The sequence below is a fragment of the Nicrophorus vespilloides genome, unplaced genomic scaffold, assembly GCF_001412225.1.
Source record: "Nicrophorus vespilloides isolate i.1.1-1 unplaced genomic scaffold, Nicve_v1.0, whole genome shotgun sequence".
Taxonomy (NCBI): domain Eukaryota; kingdom Metazoa; phylum Arthropoda; class Insecta; order Coleoptera; family Silphidae; genus Nicrophorus; species Nicrophorus vespilloides.
Window position 1 is genome coordinate 59,695 of NW_017096053.1, and position 19,824 is coordinate 79,518.

Below are 19,824 nucleotides of genomic sequence, written 5' to 3' on the forward strand. Positions count from 1 at the left end.
TACAAGTATTCCCAACAAATAGTTTATGTACTCCATCTCACGGTGTTTCTAGATATCTCTACTGTCAAGCCCGCACGTGTATATCAACATAACCTTTAAATACAATTATAATTTCAACAATGTTTGTCGTGTGTTTTTAATTCAGTGATTTAGTTTAAAGTGTATACATCATGAAGAATAAACCTTTGAGGCATAAAGCGGACAATGTCTTCAAGGTACTGAGATTATTACCTTATTTTCTTTGTAATTCCGTGCTTAAGTTAACTTAATTTCGTGTTTTAGTTTCAACGTTTCGCTGAACGTATATCGCAAATAGATGTAGATGTGGTACACAAAGTACCTCACAGGTATGAGGACCAGGAAGAGGAAGAAATTTCCAGCAATTTCCACAAAGCGATAGAAAAATGGGATTTGCTAAATTTAACAGAGAGTTATGAACTTTTCAAGAAGGAAGCAAAACCCAGAAACATTGTGACTTTACCTCAGTTGCTACACAATAAAGATCATGTTGTTAAAACATTGATAAAACATCTTAAATTTAATAATATCCTGTGTCAGCAGCCTTTGTTAGAGTAAGTGTTTTAATAATGTTTATATGTTAAAGTTGATAACTATATTGTTTTCAGAATTGTTTCAGCTGTGGCTCAGGATCTACACAATGACTTTTATGAGTATTACATAGATATACTAGACACACTAGTAGGACTACTGAAAACTAAAGAATCAGATCTTATAGAGTGGACATTTCAATGTTTAGCCAAAGTCTTTAAGATTCTTTGGAGAACTTTAGTTAAAGATATTGGAAGAGTGTTGACTACTCTATTACCGCTTCTTTCAAGCAATTATCCAGACTATATAACGGATTTTGCCGCTGAGAGTTTCGCATTTGTGGCGAGAAAAGTCAAAGATCGTAATACTTTTCTGAAACTTATACTGAAATCAATCAAACATGAAAAACAAGTAAGTTCTAATATAGCAATCTTAAACGGTATTTCTAATTTCTATATTATTTCAGGTTATTATTGGTTGTGGTAAACTGCTGTTCCAAGTGCTTCAAGGGATTGAGGGACAATTTCATAGCTGCGCAGACACATTCTTTCCGTTTTTGTTGCAATCTTTGGGTAACGAGAAATTGCCTCAAGATGAACTGTTCGAAATCCTCGAACAAATTATCATAAATATATCGGAAAACATTAAATTGGCTAAAATTGAATTGGTGTGGAAGTCTTTCAACGAAATCCTTCAAAAGTTGTTCAGCGAATGGAACGCGAAAGCTGAAGAGTCAACTTCGAAACTTATCGATCAGATCTTCACTTTGATTGGTCAACTGATCGAATTAAAACATGGAAAACTATTGCCAACGCCGTCGCTTTTGATACCGCAGATCAAAACAGTGATTGGGCTTAGCAAGTTACCTCAAGAGATTTTAGTGAAATCAATCAACATCTCGGTTCTTCTCCTACTGTCGCCTAATATAAAACTGAGTCAAGAGGAGGGCAGCGGTTTGATCAGAAAGATTTTGCTGATCAATAATGCCGATTGTTTATTGCATTTCGTTGCAAACACGTTAGATTATTCGACGTTCGAGGCTCAGATCCTACCGGTTTTCTTGAAGTACTGCGTGCAAAGTGACTTTGAGAACAAGGCGGTGCGTTTGTTGTCAAAGATAATTCTGAGTAAATCCGCTCTCTGCGAGGATGGAATTAATTTCGGTAACTGGAATAAGTACGAAATTGACTTTAAAGGCAGCAATAGCAAGATAGAAGGTATTATTAAATTGCATATAGTCAAGGTTGATCTCGACAAGATCGAGGATTATGTATGCGCTCTGATTTCGATTCCGCACTTGTGCTTTAGCGATTTGAGCGATTTTCGTGAAATTTTAAAGAAGAATTTTGCCAAGGGATGTGGTGAAATTGAAGGAGAAAAGGACGAGGCATTGTTAAAGAAGAAGTTATTTTTGTTGCACCAAAACTTTGAGTGTTTGACTCATATCTGCGCCCCCAAAGAGTTGCTTAATTTTGAGAATGATATTAAGAAATGCGTGCTTCCATTGTGCACGGATGTACGTTACGTGACTGCTCTGAAAATTTTGGATTTATTCTATACAGTACTGGCCAGTAATGAGAAAATTGTGAATTCGAGTATCCTGAAAGTCCTAGATGAAAAGTTGCGGGTCAACTTTAATTCACCGTATCACATGGTAAGAGATTGTCTTCTGTAGTTACTAAGAAAATATAAATCTAATTTTGATTTAATTTTGTAGATTCGTTTATTGACTTGTCACGTGTACACTCTGTTTGAGCAATGTCTCAGCAACGAGATTAACAGGGATGACTTGAACATTTTCAATCTGTGCTACAATGTGGAATCGATTACTGCACAAGTGGATACGTACCGTGATCAGCTGTACTCCTTGGAGAAGTTGAGCTTCGAGAAACAAGAGAGTAGCAGCAGTTTGGATTACAAATTCGTGGCTGTTAGGTACATGAGCGGTGTGCTGTACATGAACTTCAAACTCTTATGGGAGCCCACTGTGAAACTGATTCAGAGTCATGCACATAGAATGGACAAGAATGAATTTTGGCCAGTTTACGTCGAGATTCTGAAGCAGGCCAACGGTTTCGTGCAGAATCCACCATCGAGTTTCATCGAGTGTTTGAATGTGGAATTCGATTTGATCAACGATTTGTACAGGAACAACTATGAAATCAAGGATAAACCGGATTTCAATAATCATCGAAGGTATCTGTGGAAAGCATTGGCGCAATTTCCAGAGTACGCCGAGAGCAAGAGCAAAGACATATCACAGCTTCTTTTGGATTTCATTAAGTAAAGTTTTATTCACCCCATTATAATTGAATTGTTTCTTAATATTGTTTATTTTATTTGCAGAGATGAATATTTGCGTTCCAATTCGGATATTGCATCGTCTTGCAATATAAAGAAGCATGATTCTGATTTGGTGAATGAAACTATTGACGACGAGATGGAAGAGCAAGAAGATAATAAAATGGAAGACGACGAGGAAAGGGGTAAGAAGGAACTGGAAGAGATCAAGAAGAAACTTAATAGAGCTGGTCTAATTACTGGACTAAGAAATGCCACGCAGTAAGTTTGGTCAAAGGTAGAAAATTAAGAGTGTAAAATGTAATAAATTATTTTTTTTTTAGAACGCTTCAGCAATATTTGGAAGTATTTTCGAAGGTGCGCAATCCGCGTTCGCTGTACAAAGAAACGGAATTGTATCATTTGTATTTGGACCTGTTGAGTCACAAGGATTCTAAGATTCAGAGAGCGGCGTTGGATTGCTTGCTGACTTATAAATTCAAGTACTTATTGCCGTACAAACAGAATTTGTACAATTTGATCGACGACAAGGATTTTAAAAATGAGTTGACCATGTTCACGTTGGGCAAGGAAAATTCAACGGTGCAAGAGGAGTACCGAGCGGATCTGTTGCCTATAGTCATGAAGATAGTCCATGCGAAGATGATCACTAAGTTCGGTTTGAGGAGCGGAGGAAAGTCTGGTGGATTTGTCAGGAGGAATCTGATTTTAAGATTCTTGGCCGGATGCAAGAACACAGAGATGATGTCTTTCATGAAAATGTCTTTTAAGCTCTACAATAATTTCATTAAGGATGATATCTCGGCTATGGTCGGTGAGATTATGGAGCAAGTGGATCTGGAGAATTTCCTGCCTCCTAAACGTATTTTGAGCGGGGTTAATCTGCTGGGCGTTGTCATGAAGCAATTTGGAAACCACATGGATGAGGATCTTTTGCGGTACATTTTAAAGATTCTGTTTGTGGTAGGTGCTCACATAAAGGGTGCCTACAAGAATCGACCGGAGATTTACATCGGTTATTTGCCGACGCTGAGGACGATCAGGACTAGTTGCTTAAGTTTAGTGCAACAATTCTTTGAGCATTTCGAGGATTTCGCTTGGACGGCTCAAGAGGTGAACGTACTGTACGACTTGTTCGTATGGCCGTATTTGGATAAGATGAAGTTCGAATCGCTGAAAAGCCCTACGACTCTACTGAAACTTTTGTGTTATTGGGGTAAAGTACCCAGGTACTTCTCATTGTTGGTTAAATATCACACCGATGATAGACTGATGAATCCTATGCAATGCATGATGGAATTAATTTTGAAGAAGGACACGCACATGAGTGTTATTAATTCGATGCTGGAAACCGTGGAAAAGATGTTGCGTTACGAGAAGAGCGAAGACGAAGATATGGTTCTAGCAATACCTGTCGACAATCTATTGCCAATAACGAAAGTATCCGAACAGGTGCAGATTAAAGGTAAATTGAATTATGGCACATCCATTCTGGTGCCGCACGTTCTTTCCATACTGGAAGTCATTAGAAGGAAACTTAAAGTGCATTCGATAAATCACGCTGAACTGTTCATATTGTCTCGGATATCCGAGCTGTCTTGGGATTCCAAGACAAACGAGATTATCTTGAACCTTTTGCTGCCAGTGGTGCTGAAGAAGTGCGTTAGCAATAAGGATGAGGATGTAATAATGAGATACCTCGTATCGATAAATAACATGCTAAAGATAGTGGAAACTCCAGAAGTATACTTACCAAAAGTATCTCCACTCTTTGGGTGTTCGAACTTCGTCACATCGCGAAAATTGTTGTGTCAGATTTTGGAAACAATGAGCAAAGGTAATAAGGATATACAGGATATATACGAAATCGCCAACGGGTTAAACGCATTCGATACAAAATGGGTGGATCAACCGAATTTCCAGAAACGTTTCGAGGCGTTCAAAAGGGTAAACGAGATCGTTTCCAGTCAGAAACCTTTGAGCAAGGAGATCGGAATTTTGGTGATTTACAATTGTTATTACATGCTGAACAACGAATCGGATTTGTCGCTCAGAGAGAATTCATCGCATTGCTTAAAAACATTGACGCCGTATTTGGTTAATCAAGTGCCGCACGTCGATCAGAAATACGTAATCGAAGAAACCATTTTGGCAATGATCAAGGATGGCATGAAGAGCAAGAAGATGAACTTGAGAAACGAATGTATTTCTTTGCTGGGTAACTTGGCCAGAGAGTGCGCCCATACCAACGTTATTCTTCAGGATTTGAACAAGCTAACGGATAAGCACGACTTGGAGGTGGATTTCTTCGAGAATTTGGTTCATTTGCAGGTACACAGGCACGGTAAAGCGCTCACCAAATTCATGAAGGTCTTCAAGAACGAAAGTTCTTTGCCGAAGCTTCGAACACTCACCCAATATATACTTCCGTTGGCCGCTCATTACCTCTGCAACGAAACCTTCTCCACCAAACATCAACTTATCGATACATCCGCTGAAACCATCGGCGTCGTATGCAGACTTCTTCCACAGCAGATCTACCTTGGCGTGCTGAAGTATTACTTGAACAAGTTGAGAACGAGTTTCACCTATCAGAAACAATTGGTTAAGGTCGTCGTGCAAATCCTGGACGCTTTCCATTACGATCTGAGTCAAGGCCAGGTTGAACCACCAAAAGTTATACCACGCGTAGAGTATGAGGAAGGTAAAGATGAAGACGAGGAAGAGCAGCAAGAACCAGAATTAGGAGACATCGAGGATGAGTTGGAGAAGGAGGAGTTTACGGAAACGGAATGCAAACCGTTCGATAAAATCACTGTTCTATCAAAGGCTACCGCCACGAAATTAACTGGAACCATTCAGGAAATTTTGTTGCCTCAACTTCACAGATCCTTGGCGACGTTAAGTCATCGCGATAAAGCGCACAAATTGAATAAGAAAATGAATTTAGTTGAGAAGGAGGAGGAAGATCTGTTGAGGGTTCCAATATCTTTGGCTGTGGTGAAATTGTTGCAACGCTTACCTAAAAAAATCCTCGACACGAATTTACCTGGGTGAGTTATATATTTTAATAAATCCTATTTAGTTCGTTTTTAACGTTTTCTTTTATATTTCAGAGTACTCATGAAGCTTTGCACTTTCCTTAAATCGAAACTGGAGAGTGTGAGGAGGACTGCGCGAGAGACGCTTCAGAATATTATGAAAGCTTTAGGACCAAAGTACTTGAACGTCTTATTGGAAGTAATTATTCCGCTACTCACCAAAGGTTTTCAAGTGCACGTTCTTGTATTCACAATACACGCTGTATTGAATACACTGAAAGACCAATATCAACCGACCGATGTTGACAAGATCATGTTGATGGTGATCGAGATTTGCAAAGCGGATTTGTTTGGAATCTTATCCGAAGAGAAGTCGGTGGTCCGATTGATAGAGAAAACGTCGGAAGCGAAATCGATGAAGAGCTACGCAATCTTCCAGATTTTGGCACAATACATCACAGATAAATGCATAATGGATTTGCTTTTACCTCTAAAACAAATATTATCAGGAGCGCGTTCCTTCAAACATGCTAAAACTGTGGAAGAGTGTTTGAGGAACGTCACGCTAGGCTTAATTGACAATCAATTCATTACAGTTTCATCGCTAATCATGTTTGCTTATGGCGTTTCTTCGGAAAGTATTCCAAACTTTATGAACAAAGATGCTAAACCCGTCCAGGCTGCACCAGAGAAATTATTAACTGTCCAAACCGATTCATATTTGATACCCAAAGAACCGGTGGGAAGAACGATGGCTTTACAAGCGAAGAACAGCGCAAACGCTCACGAGCATATTATTATCGAGTTCGGTTTGCACATAGTTTATTTCATATTGAAACGAGAGAAGCTTCACGACGAAGAACTCAAACCCTTGCTGGATCCTTTCGTTAAAATCTTCAGTGAGTGTTTAAACTCTAAGCACGTAAAAATAAACACCGTCACAATGCAATGTCTGCAATGGGTGGTGAAAATGGATATGCCGTCGATGAGGGAGAATATGAAAGACATAGTGGAATCGCTTTTCGCGATTTTGCACAAATACGCCACTCCGGGCTTGCAGAAGGGCGATAATTTCGATTTGGTTGTTGCTGCATTTAAGGTATTTATTTTAATTATTTAATAGAGTTGATTTTTTTTAATATTGTATTGTTTATTTAGGTGATGACCGTGTTTATTCGCGATGTAAAATACGTGACTTTAGATAAAGATCAACTGAAAGTGTTGCTGCTGTACGTGGAGCAGGATCTACACGATAACGATAAGCAAGCTATCGCTTTTACTTTACTGAAAGCCATCATATCGAGGAAATTAGTAGCCAAGGAGGTTTACGATATTATGCAGAAGGTCGCCGAGCTCAGTATAATCTCAGAATTGACGCATATTCGACACCAGTCGAGGACAGTTTTCCTTCAATATTTGATGGATTATCCGCTGAAGAACAAATTCTACAAGCTGATCGACTTCTATTTGGCCCAACTGAAATATGAGGTGCAAGTTGGTAGGGAATCTGCGTTGGAGATGGTGCAAAGCTTCATAAGGAATTTGCCATTGGTAATAATTGACTTATTTTGTTTTTCTCATTTGAACTTTATTAATAGGATTAATATGATTACAGAAAATCTTGAAAGAATTAAGCCCAACATTATTCGTGCAATTGGGAATGAGGCTGGTGAACGAGGATGTTCCAAGTTGCAGGAAAACAGCCGCCGAATGTATTCGAAGTGTTCTCAGTAAAATTACGAAAACCGAACGCGATCCATTATTCAATATGACTCTGAGTTGGCTGAAGGATAAGAAAGTTCTGCACAAAAGGTTGGCTGCACAACTTTGCGGTTTACTGATCATAGTCGAAAAGGCGTCATTTGAAGACCGTCTGCCCAACCTGATTCCACTGGTAATTCTGCAGTTCGGCCCGATCAACGAAGGTCCCGGTAAATGTGTGCTGTTATCAAAAGACGAAGAAATAATTGAGACTGACGACAAACAGGATAAGAACAAAGACCATCATCTCTATCAAGTCCTGCAGATGATTCTAAAGCTGTGCACGAATTGCCCTAACTTCTTGAAAGATTCGCGAACCATAGAAAACCTCGCCGTCCACGCCCAATCTCTGTTAGCCTATGACCACGAATGGGTGAGATTAGGTGCAGCGCAATTTTTGGGCTTCATCTTCTCAACCATAGACATAGAGAAACTGTCAAAGTTGCTGATGAATAACGAAAAACTAGAGGGTGCAGGATTCTTGTATTCAGATCCGCACGGCGCAATCAAATCGTTGACGCTAGATTTTTGCGCGCAGCTTCAACCGAACGCAATCAAATGTAATTTGGCGGAGCAAGTCATCAAGAATCTGCTGTTCATAGCTAAAGTCATCAAGGACATTCCGATATCAACCACCAAAGTCGTAAAAGAAAACAACGAGATGACGATTAATCTCCTTTGGTTAGTGAAGTTGTTAAGAAAGTCCATCAACTTGGAGATCCGAAGTGGAAGTATCGTATTACGACACGAGATCTTCAAATGGATCGGTGGAATTGTGACTGTAATGGATTTCGAGGTTTACAAGCCGATCATGTTTCATTTGATGGCGCCTTTAGTCAGGGAATTGACTACGTCCTCAAACAATACGGTTGTCTTGAGGCGACTCGCAAAGGATGTGGCGAAGATTATCAAGAACCGCGTCGGAATCGACGTGTACACTGAATACTTCTCGCAGATCAATCAGAAATTGGAGATCAAAAAGTCCACGAAGAAGAGGCAAGCTACTCAGTTGGCTGTGACGGATCCAGAAGCCTTTGCTCAGAAGAAAATCAAACTTAACGAAAAGAAGAAGGATGCCAAGAAGAGGAAGATAAGAAAGATGAAAGATGGAACTTACGTTAAACAGAAGGAGGTAGATTTGGAGCAGGACATGGAGGAGTAATATGTAAATAATTTATATATGTTAAGAAAGAAACTAAAGAATAAATGTTATAATAAAATATATTTTAAATAAATATTCATTAGAAACTATAATAAAGTTACGCTCCGAGCTTTGCTCAAAGCGAATTCGGATATTGTATCGTGCAAGTCGACGCCGTCCAAAACGTCGTGCTCCATAGATATTATGGAAACAGTTTCGAGTTCGTCCTGCGCGTTTGTTGACTTCAAGTATTTTTTTACAGTATTAAGCTTGCAGGATGAGTGTTCAACGGTGGCAACGGTCACAGGCAAAGTTAATAATATTCTTAAGCTAATGAAGACATTGGGGAACGTCGCCTGAAGATTATTTTCAAAAATATACTGCAAAATATCCTGCGGGTTCATATCCTCGGTGCAGTTTAGGTAGCGCTTCAAAGTTTTGATTTCGTCGAATAACTCTGCTCCATCAATATCAGACTCGTTTCGCTGTTCATGCGATAGTTTTAAATGCAAATTTTTACAGCACTGCTGGAGTTCTTCCTCGCTCGCTCCCACGATTCTATACAGAAATCCGAACGTTTCGTTATAACTGTACAACGTTTGGAATCTGTCGATGATCGAGGTGAAGGCTTGGTTCAGGATGAAATTATAAAAATTCACTTTGAAATCCAACACCGGATCAGATATTATTGGGTCATCGTTACTCTCGGCATCTGCTTTGCGCTTTTTTCTACGCGGTTTTGCAATCTCCGTCGCACATAACTTTGGTTCCACATCCAAATTCTTGGCCAGATCCGAAGCTAACGTCAGCATCTCTCCAAAATCGTTGTCGGTGCGTGTGTTCGTTAAGAACGTAGCTAAATTCCTCAATGAGGTAAGGCAACTGGATATATTTGTTTTTTCATTTTGTATCATCTCGCTAACAACGTTGATTTCGTATAGGACATTGTACCAAGTTACGATGCAGCACAGGAACTTGTAGTTTGAGATCTTCAGTGCTAACGAATGCGCCGCGTTATTCGTATCGAAATCCTGCGATTTATCATCTGCAATTTCCACCAAAGCATCATAGACTAGCGCAATATCGTATCGCAACAATTTCATAGCGTCCATTCTACTCGACCACCTTGTATCATCGCGGAAAGGCATCAAATTCAGATTGACAACGTGTCTTTCCAGAACGGCCCATCTCTTCGTCGATCCGCACAAAAACACGAATAACTCTTGCACCAAACCGAAAAAGTTGATGGTTTCGTAGGAAATGCTAGCTGTATCATTGACGAGGACATTCAAACTCTGCGCAGAGCACGGAACGAAAAAGGCGCGCGGATTTATCTTCATTATTTTAGCTTGAAATCCGCTATGTTTGCCTCTCATCCTCGTTCCATTGTCGTAACCCTGTCCACGTATATCGAAAATGTTCAAGTTGAGCGCCAGAAGTTCGCGTAATACGAAAGCACTCAAGTCTTCGCCACTTGAATCTGTCATTGGACAAAGGCCGAGAAAATGTTCCCGCACTTCGACCTGCTTCGAGTTCAAAGACACGAATCGAATAATAATGGCCAGATGCTCCACGTTATTCTCATCCGGTGTGCAGTCTAAGATTATGGAGAAATACTTAAACTTCCTAATCATATTCAAAATAGTATCTTTTATTTTCAATCCAACAATATTTATAATCTCACTGTGTATTTGGTATCCTAAATAGTTAGGCGTACTGCAGAGTTCATCCTTAGATCTCTCGATTCTATTGATGTGCTCGAGCATGATGGCATCAAACCTGGAGATCATCTCGATGGCTTTAAGGAAATTACCATTATCATCATCAAACAATGTGTTCGAAGAGGATCCACGAAACGCCAAACCTTGACTGGCCAGATAACGTATGATCGCGATAATCCTCTCGATCACCGCGTACCAATGCTTTTTCTCCCCGTCTAAAACTCGTTGCTGCAAAGTATCGATTTCCGTTTTGCTCTTCAGCGACTTTTTCAGGACAATCCACGATTTCATATTTTCATTGTGCGTCAAACTTTTCTCGTGTCGTACCATTGAGAAAGTCAAATGCTGCCAATCGGAACATCCGATTTGGTACGATAAACGTTTCTTGTAATCACCAAAAACTTTACAGCAGAAACAATACACTGAATTGTTTAATACCGAATAGATGAGCCAATCGCGAGGAATCTCTTCACCGTTTGGCAGTTGTCGATAGTAATAGGTTTTAGAGAACTTTCTACCGGTCGACGAGCAAGGAAAATCAAAGTCCTTCACTTGAAACGGACCTCTCTCCGTTAACATTCGCGCAGTGTGAGCATCGATTTTGGCAGGCCACGTACCTGGATCGTTTGATAAGACACTCATCAACTGCTCATTCCCTGCGCCATCCTCCAGTATGGGACTTATGCATTCCGAAATACTATCTTTTATCACTTGCGATTTCATAAAATGCGAATCCGATGAGCCGAAGATTCTCCTCTCTGAATGATTTAAACAAAAAAATAAACCATTTAGATATGTCTAAGGCAATTTAGATAGTAACAAACCTGTATCATTTGTTAGAAAGTTAATTTCAGTCTGTTCAATTTTCAAGTACTCTTCTATTGGACTAATCTTTTCTAAACTATCATCATTTTCCTCCCCTTCCAGTGGTACAGGCATTTGGCCTTTAAAAAACACTTCTTTTATTGCAATTTGCAATTCTGCAATCAAATCAATATTATTATATTTACAAGATTCATCAAATGTTAAAACCGTTTTACCTTCCATTTTCCTCTTCTCCTTTTCCATTCTAAGCTTCCTGAATTGAGCACCTGACAGTTTCTTGGGTTTCTCTTTTGGCAGTCTTGTCTTTCTCTTCTTTGTTCCTGACACATTCTTGGCTTTTCTTTTGAGATTTTCTGTTGCATAAAATTTATATTAAATGGAATATAATTAAATAATTATCTAAATACATGCCTTCTTCATTGCAAATAATATTAAATGTTGACTGTTTATTATCCAAGCACTCCAATCGATTTACAGATTCAGAACTATCTTCATTTTCCTCTGACACTTGTGCAGTTGTTTCCTCTTTAAGAAAAACCACATTTAAAGCATAACATATTTCAATGACTACATCAAAACTTTAAATCAGCTACAACTGAAGAAGAGCGTACCTTTGATTTTTCTCTTTTCCTTTTCCATACGCAATTTCCTGAACTGTGCACCTGATAATTTCTTGGGTTTGTCTGACTTAACTGTGTGTACATCACACATAATTAGAGAAAATAAGATTTTCTTAAGAGATCACATACCTGGGTCACTTGATATCAGATTGAAATTATCATTTTCCATGTATTCATGTATTGAACTCTTCGTCTCTGAACTATCCTCTGTGGTGTATTCTTCTTTCACCAGCACTTCCTCATTTAAACACAATTGTGCATCCATATCGTTGTTACCAGTATAGTTTTTTTTATTGATGCAGCAGATTCTATTGAACTTTAATTAACAACAACTTCTAATTAGAATAATTGAGTTTTACTCCAGAGATATTTATGACTTTGAATGTATATAAATACCTAAAGTTAATTGTGGTACTTTACTGTCTTCAATTTTAAATTCAGACTGTAATACAATACTGGTCTGTATGCAATCAGGTAGTACTTCTGCTAAACCCTTCTTATCCTTGGAACTTGAGCACATAGGGATCATTGCAGGTCCTAATCAATCGCATTGATTCTACATGTAAAATGTGGTTTTGTTATTGTTCAAGCTTCACCTGTCCACACAACTGTTTGGTATATGCTTGGAATTGTAGAGGGGCGCTACGGTCGAAAATTGCGCTTAGTCAGTGGCGTAACCATAAATTGGTTGCAATCCAGCGGTTTCCAAACTTTATTCTACTACGCCTCCCCGAAAAAAAACATTTTTTTCCGCGCCTCCCATACATTTTATTGTTTTAATAGATCAAATAATATAGACACGTTTTATTTATTTGAAGATATTATGGTATAAAAATAAATTTATTAAAAATTTTTGGCGCTTCCCCTGGCAAGAGTCCGCGCCTCCCAGTTTGGAAACCGCTGTTGTAATCAATCCCAACGTAAATTTTTAGTAACGCCACTGTTTTGATACAAACTACAAACATCCAGGATCGTCCTAAGATATTTTGCGCCCGTGGGCTTAAAAATAATGCGCTTATCTTGATAAGAAAATACGTGTTAGGGGGGCGCCCGTATGCTACTAAGAATAATGCGCTCCTTGTTATAAGAAAACACACGGGGGAGTCAAAATTGCCGACCCAAAAGGCTGGCGCCCCGGGGTTATGGCCCATTTGCCCTGCAAACATTCGCTATATTTTTTCTTTAAAACGGCGTTCACTTGGCTTTGAGCCTTGTTTTGTCTTTATATTAGAGAATCCAGATGTTGTCTACTTATTTTTGTCGAAAGACAAGTGTTATTATGTTATTATTAGTTAGTATAAGGATATAATCCGGTGGCAATCGCAAGCCCGACAACCGAAATTCCGTCTATCGAAATCCCGACGTTCGAAATCCCGAGTGTTTTGAAATCCCGATGTTCGAAATACCGATTGTATCGAAATCCCGACGTTCGAAATCCCGACGTTCGAAATACCGACTATCGAAATCCCGACTCTGTCAAAATCCCTACTACCATAATCCCGAAAATAAAAATCCCGACTATATCAAAATCCCGACAATCTAAAACTTAATAAAATTATTAATTGTTGTAATATATTCTTTATTTTACGCCATATATGATGTTTGTTTTATTTTATCTTCCCACTCACTCTTCCTTTATTTTACTCTTAAGTTTTCTGTGAGTAAAAATTCAAATCCAATAAGTTATAGTGTTTTTATCTGTAATTATTGTTAAATTTCTTGATGCACATGCACAAAATTCACTTATCCTTCTGTAACTTGAAAATAGTTTACAATGTATAATGTTTTTTTTTAATTCGTTCTAGCTAAATTTATTTACTCGCACAATAACAACAACAAAAGAAATTACCTTCCCCACGTATATGTTTTTTTTTTCGCGTAGATATCGGACAGTTAATTAACAATATAATTTTATAAATTCTATATATTTTTTTATCAATTATCACAGCATATAAAACTTAAATCCGCGGAGCGCTCGAAACTCCATTATAACGGTAAGTAAAAATAAACACCCCGAACAATAATATACATTCAAATAAGGATAAAAATACGTCAGGGTCAAATTAGCTTTTGGAGTTGCGCTGCTGTTTCAGAAGTTCGTCGATTTGCGCTTTGTACATATCCTTGACATCCACCAAGTCCAGCTTCAGCTCTTCAGATTCCTCGACTTTCTCCCCATACAGCTGACACATTGTTTCGTACTGCTGCTGCAATTCCTCCAACTCATTTTTCACTACGTCGTAATCTTTGCACTGAATCTCGAACTCTTCGACACGCGTCAGCAGATTCGAAATTTCCGCATTAAGGAGCGTTCTCTCGTGTTCCCTTCGGTTTAACTCCCATTGCAGCTGCTGCACCTCTCCATCTCTCTGCTTCAAGCTGGTTTGGAACATTTGCATCTCTAGCATATTGGTGGATCTAGACACGCTCACTTCGAAAGGTTCATCCTAGAATGAAATTATAAGAAGTTAAATGAATTAAGTTCTACAATTAAACTTATATAGTACTTACAGATGGCCAAAGTGAACTATTAAGGGATTCCGAAAGTGAAACTCTACCAATACTTAAGGCTGGAGAAACGGTTCCCGGATTCGGTGAAGTCCGGGTAAAATTAGCCAAAGAATCGTTCCGGTCACGAATTTGCTCCTAAACAGTAATTAAATTACATTAAAACAATAATCGCGAATTTGTGCAATAGAATTACTTGTAAGACCATGTTACGTTTCCTCTCCGATTCGTTTGCGGATCTTTCGCTGATCAACGTCTGCTGCAACAATTCGATTTCCTGCTGTAACTTATCAATAATTTCTTGCTCGCTTTTAATTTTCTGTTTCAAATTATCCACTTCCCTATAGGAAAAAAGGAAAAGTTAAAATCTGGTAAACTCTTATTGGGACGTAGTTTACATACCTATTCGCATCTTGCTCTTGAACCATCTTATCAGTTTTCTGTTGCTCCAATTGCATTTTTATCATTTCATTCTCGTGCATGAAAGTGGTGATCTGATTATCCAAGGCGGTCAATTTCGATTTCAGCATAACGCACTCATCTTTAATAGATTTCTCCGATTCGTTAGAGCCGTGAGCTTATTTTGCAATTCATCTAAGCAAATAAAGAGTATAATAATGGTATTTGTTAAATAAACGAAAACCTCTTACTTATTTTAATAACAAAACCCTGCTCGATCTTCTCGAAACTGGCCAACTTCATATTGTGTGTAGCCTGAAGAGTTTCCAGCTGACGCACCAACGGTTTACTGACTTCGAGTACCGACTGTGTTAATTCCTCATTTCTACTTTCGGCCTCATCCAATCTTCTGAGCAAATCCATGTTCTCCGCACGCAAGCCCTGCTCCTTCTTCAAATAAACCTGTTCAGCATCACGCATCTTTGATCTCAAATCTTCCAGCTGATTGATGATCTCTTCGTTTTGGGATTCCGTCATGCGTTTCTCATTTTCCAAACTTTGCAGCATATGCTCCCTGTGCAACAGTTCGCTGCTTGCCCTATTCTTATCGAGTAGCTCTTCTTGGCTGCATCCAACGACTTTTTAACCGTCTCGTGCTTCTGTTGCAGATCGTCGTAATTATCCTTCAACTGATTGAACTCGAAATCAATTTTCTTATTTTTCGCAGTCAATTGGTGGACTGCCTCGATCTGTGACCTCTCTACTTCTTCTTTGGCTTGCAGCGATCTCTTCAGACGATCAGTTTCCGAAGACAAATCTTCCACCGATTCTCTACAAAATAATTTAATAAAAGAAATAGTCCAAGTAATTAATTCATTGATTTATAACTTACTTGAGGTGCTTAATGGCGGTTTCGTTATCCTTTTCCTTCGCTCTAAGTTTCTTAATAATATTGGAATGTTGTAGCTGCTGCTTGGACAACTTTTCACCTTCCTCGCGAAGCTCTCTAATCGTCTGAATTTTCTCTTCCAATACAATATCCATTTCACTTTTGCTCATTCTAGTAGAGCTATCGAGTTTGCATTGTTCAAGTTGCTTCCGCAAGTTATCTTTCTCTCTGATTGCTTGCTGGAATTTTCTCTCCAATGCAGACAAACGTTGTGTGTATTCCTCTGTGACTTGCGAGAGGTCTGCAGACTCTAACTGCTTATTAACAATCTCGTCCAGCTGCTTGCGCAGGTGACTGTTGACTTCTTGTATTTCAGAGTTCTTCCTAGTGATTTCGATTAATTTTGACTCGCGCGATTCCAGTATTTCCGTCATCTCTGATAACCGTTTGACTAGTCTCTCTATCTCCGTATCATCGCTGATGCTGGACGCTTCCGACAATTCCCGATTGTGACCCTTAATTTTCTTGAATGTCATTTTTCCCAGTAGACTGTCGATGTTTGTGTCGCCCTTGCTTTTCACTACCACCGGTAATTTCGCTGGGCTGTGTCTGCTGTGAGTACTACTGGAATCGCCATTCGGACTGGATATAATCTCGATGTCCGATGATGTTGTGGTTTCGAATTCATCGCCTGAGGTGTGGCCAGAGGTATGGTCGGAACCGATTTTGACTAAATCCGAGCGACTCTCCGAGCTGAACGGTGATGTTTCCCTAGGGGGCATGTCTAATTGTACGATTGAAATATTCTCCAGCGCTTCTGCAGCCTGACTGGAGTCAATCATGCTTTGGGTTAGATCCATGAAATGGTTTGCCTTCGGCTCGCTATCGCGTTTCTCCGTCATAGCATCGGCAAGCATGTTCTTCAAATAAATTGAATTCGTGTTGCTATCGGTAGTTGTGCTTGTGTCGCTGCTGCTTTCCATCACGCTATCGCTTGATACAATAGTCTTATCCGATTGAGCTCCCTCGTCGATTTCATTCCTGACCGTTTCGTTGCTTTCCGATGGAATATCGATTATGTTAGAGTTTTATTTAAGTTAGTCAAGTCCTGTTTCACGCTCTGAGGTTGGGTATCTATAAGATTCAGTGGAAGATGCATTCCCCCTCGACTCGGAGCTCGTGTTATAGGAATTTCGATTAAGTTAAGTGTCTTGTCAGGACTTAGTGAAATATCACTAGAAAAGCTCTCCGCCATCTTCTCAGATTTCACTAAAGCAATAGATTTAGGTTTTAAATTCAAATTAAGACCTTCGAATACAGTCGTCGCAGTACTTTCAGAGACGGAATTATAAGATATTGTGTCGTCCGCCATGCTGTTCTCATCCGCATCATCTGGAATCACCTCCACACTATCCGGTGTCATTTTCTCGCCGCTGCTATAACAAAATTCCAGTTAAACAATAAAGTTCGAACCGGTTCGGATCATAATCGAGATTTCGATAAAGACCCAATTCGAACTTGTAATATTACCCAACATCGTCTGGCGTTTGCAAAGGTGAGACGAATTCGTCCGTGTATTGGGACTGCCGTCGACTAGAAATACTATCAGTTCCTAATACTTCCACTGAACTGGGACTTGTTAAACTATTTGGTAGCACTTCTACAGAGTCAGATGTTTGTTTAGAGCCTAGGTATAAAATTATTATCAAAACATATTGAAAGAAAATGATATTTATGATTTTATTACCTAAAGCAGAACTGGTAGAAATTGAAAGAGCTTCAGATTCTGGTGATGTTGTGCATCCAGTCCCTCCATTAACTACTTCAACACTCTCAGAACTCTTCCTATCACTATCAGTGCTTACAATTGAAACTCTATTATCTATATTTCCTGGCTCCATCTCTCTATGCTTGACAGCAGAAGTGCTATCACTAGATGCTATAAATTTATTACATAAAATCAAGTTTATCAACAATCAGTCGAATATCAAATATTACCAGCACTCTCCAAATTCTCATCTTCATTGTTTTCAGGTGTAGCAACAAATGACAAAACATCTGGATCTTCGCTGGTCTGGACAACAAGTTTACTGCCACTGAAATGTTCTATACCTAAATCAGCAGAATCATCCAAGCTATCCACTGAATCTTTGCTATCCTTTTGCACCAAGCTTTTCTCATATGGATCGAAGAATGAGCCAGTGAAAGACCCCCAAATACTTGTGGAGCCCTTAATACTTTTGTATAAACTTTTTGTTATCACTTCTTCACTGGCCTCCTTATTGGGAGTGCCAGCATTGCTAATTCCCCAGTTTCCAAAGAAATCATCAGAGTTTGTATCTATGGGGGTGTTCGCAGGCACTGTTGTAGTGTCCCCACCATCATCCTTGATGTCCAGGGCTTTATCAATTGTCCTCTGGGCCTCTTTCAAAGCCGACTTGGCAATACTTGCTATTCCTGATGTATCAAACCAGCTCATCTTTATTGCAGGATAGCAGCAGGAACCCCTTAACTTTCAATTTCACATCAAATAAGACCGCTCATTACATCACAGCGTTCATTTTCTACTTAAAATTTACTAATATTAAAATGTAACCGTTCAAGACTATTTGTTTTTAATTTTGACAAGAGCACACGTCAATGCTATCCGTCAATTAATTTTAACTCCCAGTTAAATCGTAAGATGGCTCAAAGTGCCCATGAATTTATATACTGCAAATTTAGGCAACTTAAGTTGCAAATCACTCACGTTTCTATTATTTTAATTCTAGTTTACAATTAAAAGTTGAGAGAAAACATACATTTCTTTAACATTATTTCATAAATTTATTATAATAATTTGTATAAATCAAACATATATATATGTCTCTATAATTAAAATGATATTTATCTCCATTTTATACTTTCCTATAAATATAAATGAATATAGAATTTCCTTGTAATGTATACAAATACTATTTGTTTTGTTTCTTTTCAATTTCTATTTCTAGTAATCTTATATTGAGCTTCTTTCCTTGCACCTCCAAAGTATGCAATTCCTGAAATGCCTGCATCTCTTGTTTCACTTTTTCATATTGTTGTTCTTTAAGTCTCAAATCCATCTCAAACTCCTGCTGCTTCCTTTCCTCAGCTTTAATTAGAGATTCAAGAACAATGTAACTCTCCTTCTCTTTCTACAATATAAAGGTACTGTAATAACATTATATAAGTTTGCTATTTAGTATATATACATGTTTCTTATAATCAGGTCCATCTGTAATTGTTTCCATATCCTCAGGTATATCAGTCTCTATCTTTATATTATCTGAAAGGTAATAATGAATGTTTGCTTCCCAATATTATCCTAAATTTGTTTACCTTCTACTAGATAGTCTTGGTCTTGATCACATTTAACAATCAGTGGTAACACACCCATAATTGAAAGCAATTTCTCCTCATATTCACTGTACTCTATAATCTCACCATTTGCTCTATAAGATTTTCTTCTGAGCTCCTTTTTGAGACTTTCATACTTTCCTCGAATTGCTACACTTGTTTGGAGAAAATAATAGTAGTAAACAAAATGTGTCTTTTTTTAAATATTTTCACAGTATACCCACCATCTGGTGTTCTTGGCTTATCATATTTTCCACTTCCTGAATTAAACACATCTGTAATGAAGATCCAAGCATTCTTCTTCTCCTGCCATGTAACTGCATCACTGTTCTTGTTCTCAACTATGTGCTTGTGTTTCATAACCAGATCTATCAACAGCTTTTTCTCTGCAGTACTGAAATTCTCTGATCTCTTCCTTTTAACACCTTATTTTCTTGTTCCATTGTCATCAGATATATTAATCACAGCCAATTGCAACATGGAATGATGCATCGATCATCATACTTTATCGATCATCAAGTAAAGCTAAAAAAACAACTGTGTTTACAGTTTTTAAATTGTTAAATGTTTTGGGTATTTCTACCGTCGTACATCATCCGGATAACTAACTGCCCGACGCACTCATACATTTTTAGTTTGGTTGGCAATAACAGTACGTAAGGCGCATGCTGTAACATGTGTTGTTTTGACATTT

The 19,824-nt window shown here is 38.5% G+C and overlaps 4 protein-coding genes across 6 annotated transcripts; 1 reads left to right on the forward strand and 3 right to left on the reverse strand.

Annotated features, from left to right (window-relative positions):
* The first annotated feature begins 100 nt into the window (after positions 1-100).
* On the forward strand, positions 101-8,874 carry LOC108569290 (small subunit processome component 20 homolog). The gene is made up of 10 exons (XM_017930794.1): positions 101-215; positions 283-572; positions 627-960; positions 1,016-2,203; positions 2,267-2,832; positions 2,896-3,111; positions 3,174-5,903; positions 5,967-6,990; positions 7,050-7,442; positions 7,507-8,874. Exons 1-10 carry the CDS (start codon positions 171-173, stop codon positions 8,812-8,814), a joined length of 8,094 nt encoding a protein of 2,697 aa, XP_017786283.1. The 5' UTR covers positions 101-170; the 3' UTR covers positions 8,815-8,874.
* On the reverse strand, positions 8,856-12,569 carry LOC108569291 (zinc finger MYM-type protein 1-like). Of its 3 annotated transcripts, none has more exons than XM_017930796.1 (7): positions 12,356-12,569; positions 12,089-12,267; positions 11,951-12,031; positions 11,751-11,864; positions 11,555-11,692; positions 11,339-11,494; positions 8,856-11,272 (listed from the first exon to the last, which is right to left on the reverse strand). In XM_017930796.1, the coding sequence occupies exons 2-7, from the start codon at positions 12,222-12,224 to the stop codon at positions 8,901-8,903; spliced, it is 2,997 nt and encodes a 998-aa protein (XP_017786285.1). In that variant the 5' UTR covers positions 12,225-12,267; positions 12,356-12,569; the 3' UTR covers positions 8,856-8,900. The 3 variants fall into 3 exon arrangements, with proteins under 3 accessions (XP_017786285.1, XP_017786284.1, XP_017786286.1); XM_017930795.1 differs by having other exon boundaries at positions 12,089-12,275; XM_017930797.1 differs by lacking the exon at positions 11,951-12,031 and having other exon boundaries at positions 12,089-12,275.
* Positions 12,570-14,016: 1,447 nt separating this feature from the next.
* On the reverse strand, positions 14,017-18,393 carry LOC108569292 (TATA element modulatory factor-like). The gene is given in 12 exon segments (XM_017930798.1): positions 14,017-14,406; positions 14,471-14,605; positions 14,664-14,808; positions 14,870-15,038; positions 15,041-15,061; positions 15,118-15,486; positions 15,489-15,697; positions 15,759-16,845; positions 16,848-17,191; positions 17,286-17,442; positions 17,503-17,694; positions 17,754-18,393. Coding segments are annotated over 12 exon segments (3,693 nt in total). The 5' UTR covers positions 18,235-18,393; the 3' UTR covers positions 14,017-14,022.
* Positions 18,394-18,693: 300 nt separating this feature from the next.
* LOC108569282 lies at positions 18,694-19,742 on the reverse strand. Its single transcript, XM_017930781.1, has 4 exons — positions 19,355-19,742; positions 19,113-19,280; positions 18,986-19,059; positions 18,694-18,928 (listed from the first exon to the last, which is right to left on the reverse strand). Exons 1-4 carry the CDS (start codon positions 19,488-19,490, stop codon positions 18,710-18,712), a joined length of 597 nt encoding a protein of 198 aa, XP_017786270.1. The 5' UTR covers positions 19,491-19,742; the 3' UTR covers positions 18,694-18,709.
* Between the last annotated feature and the right edge of the window lie 82 nt (positions 19,743-19,824).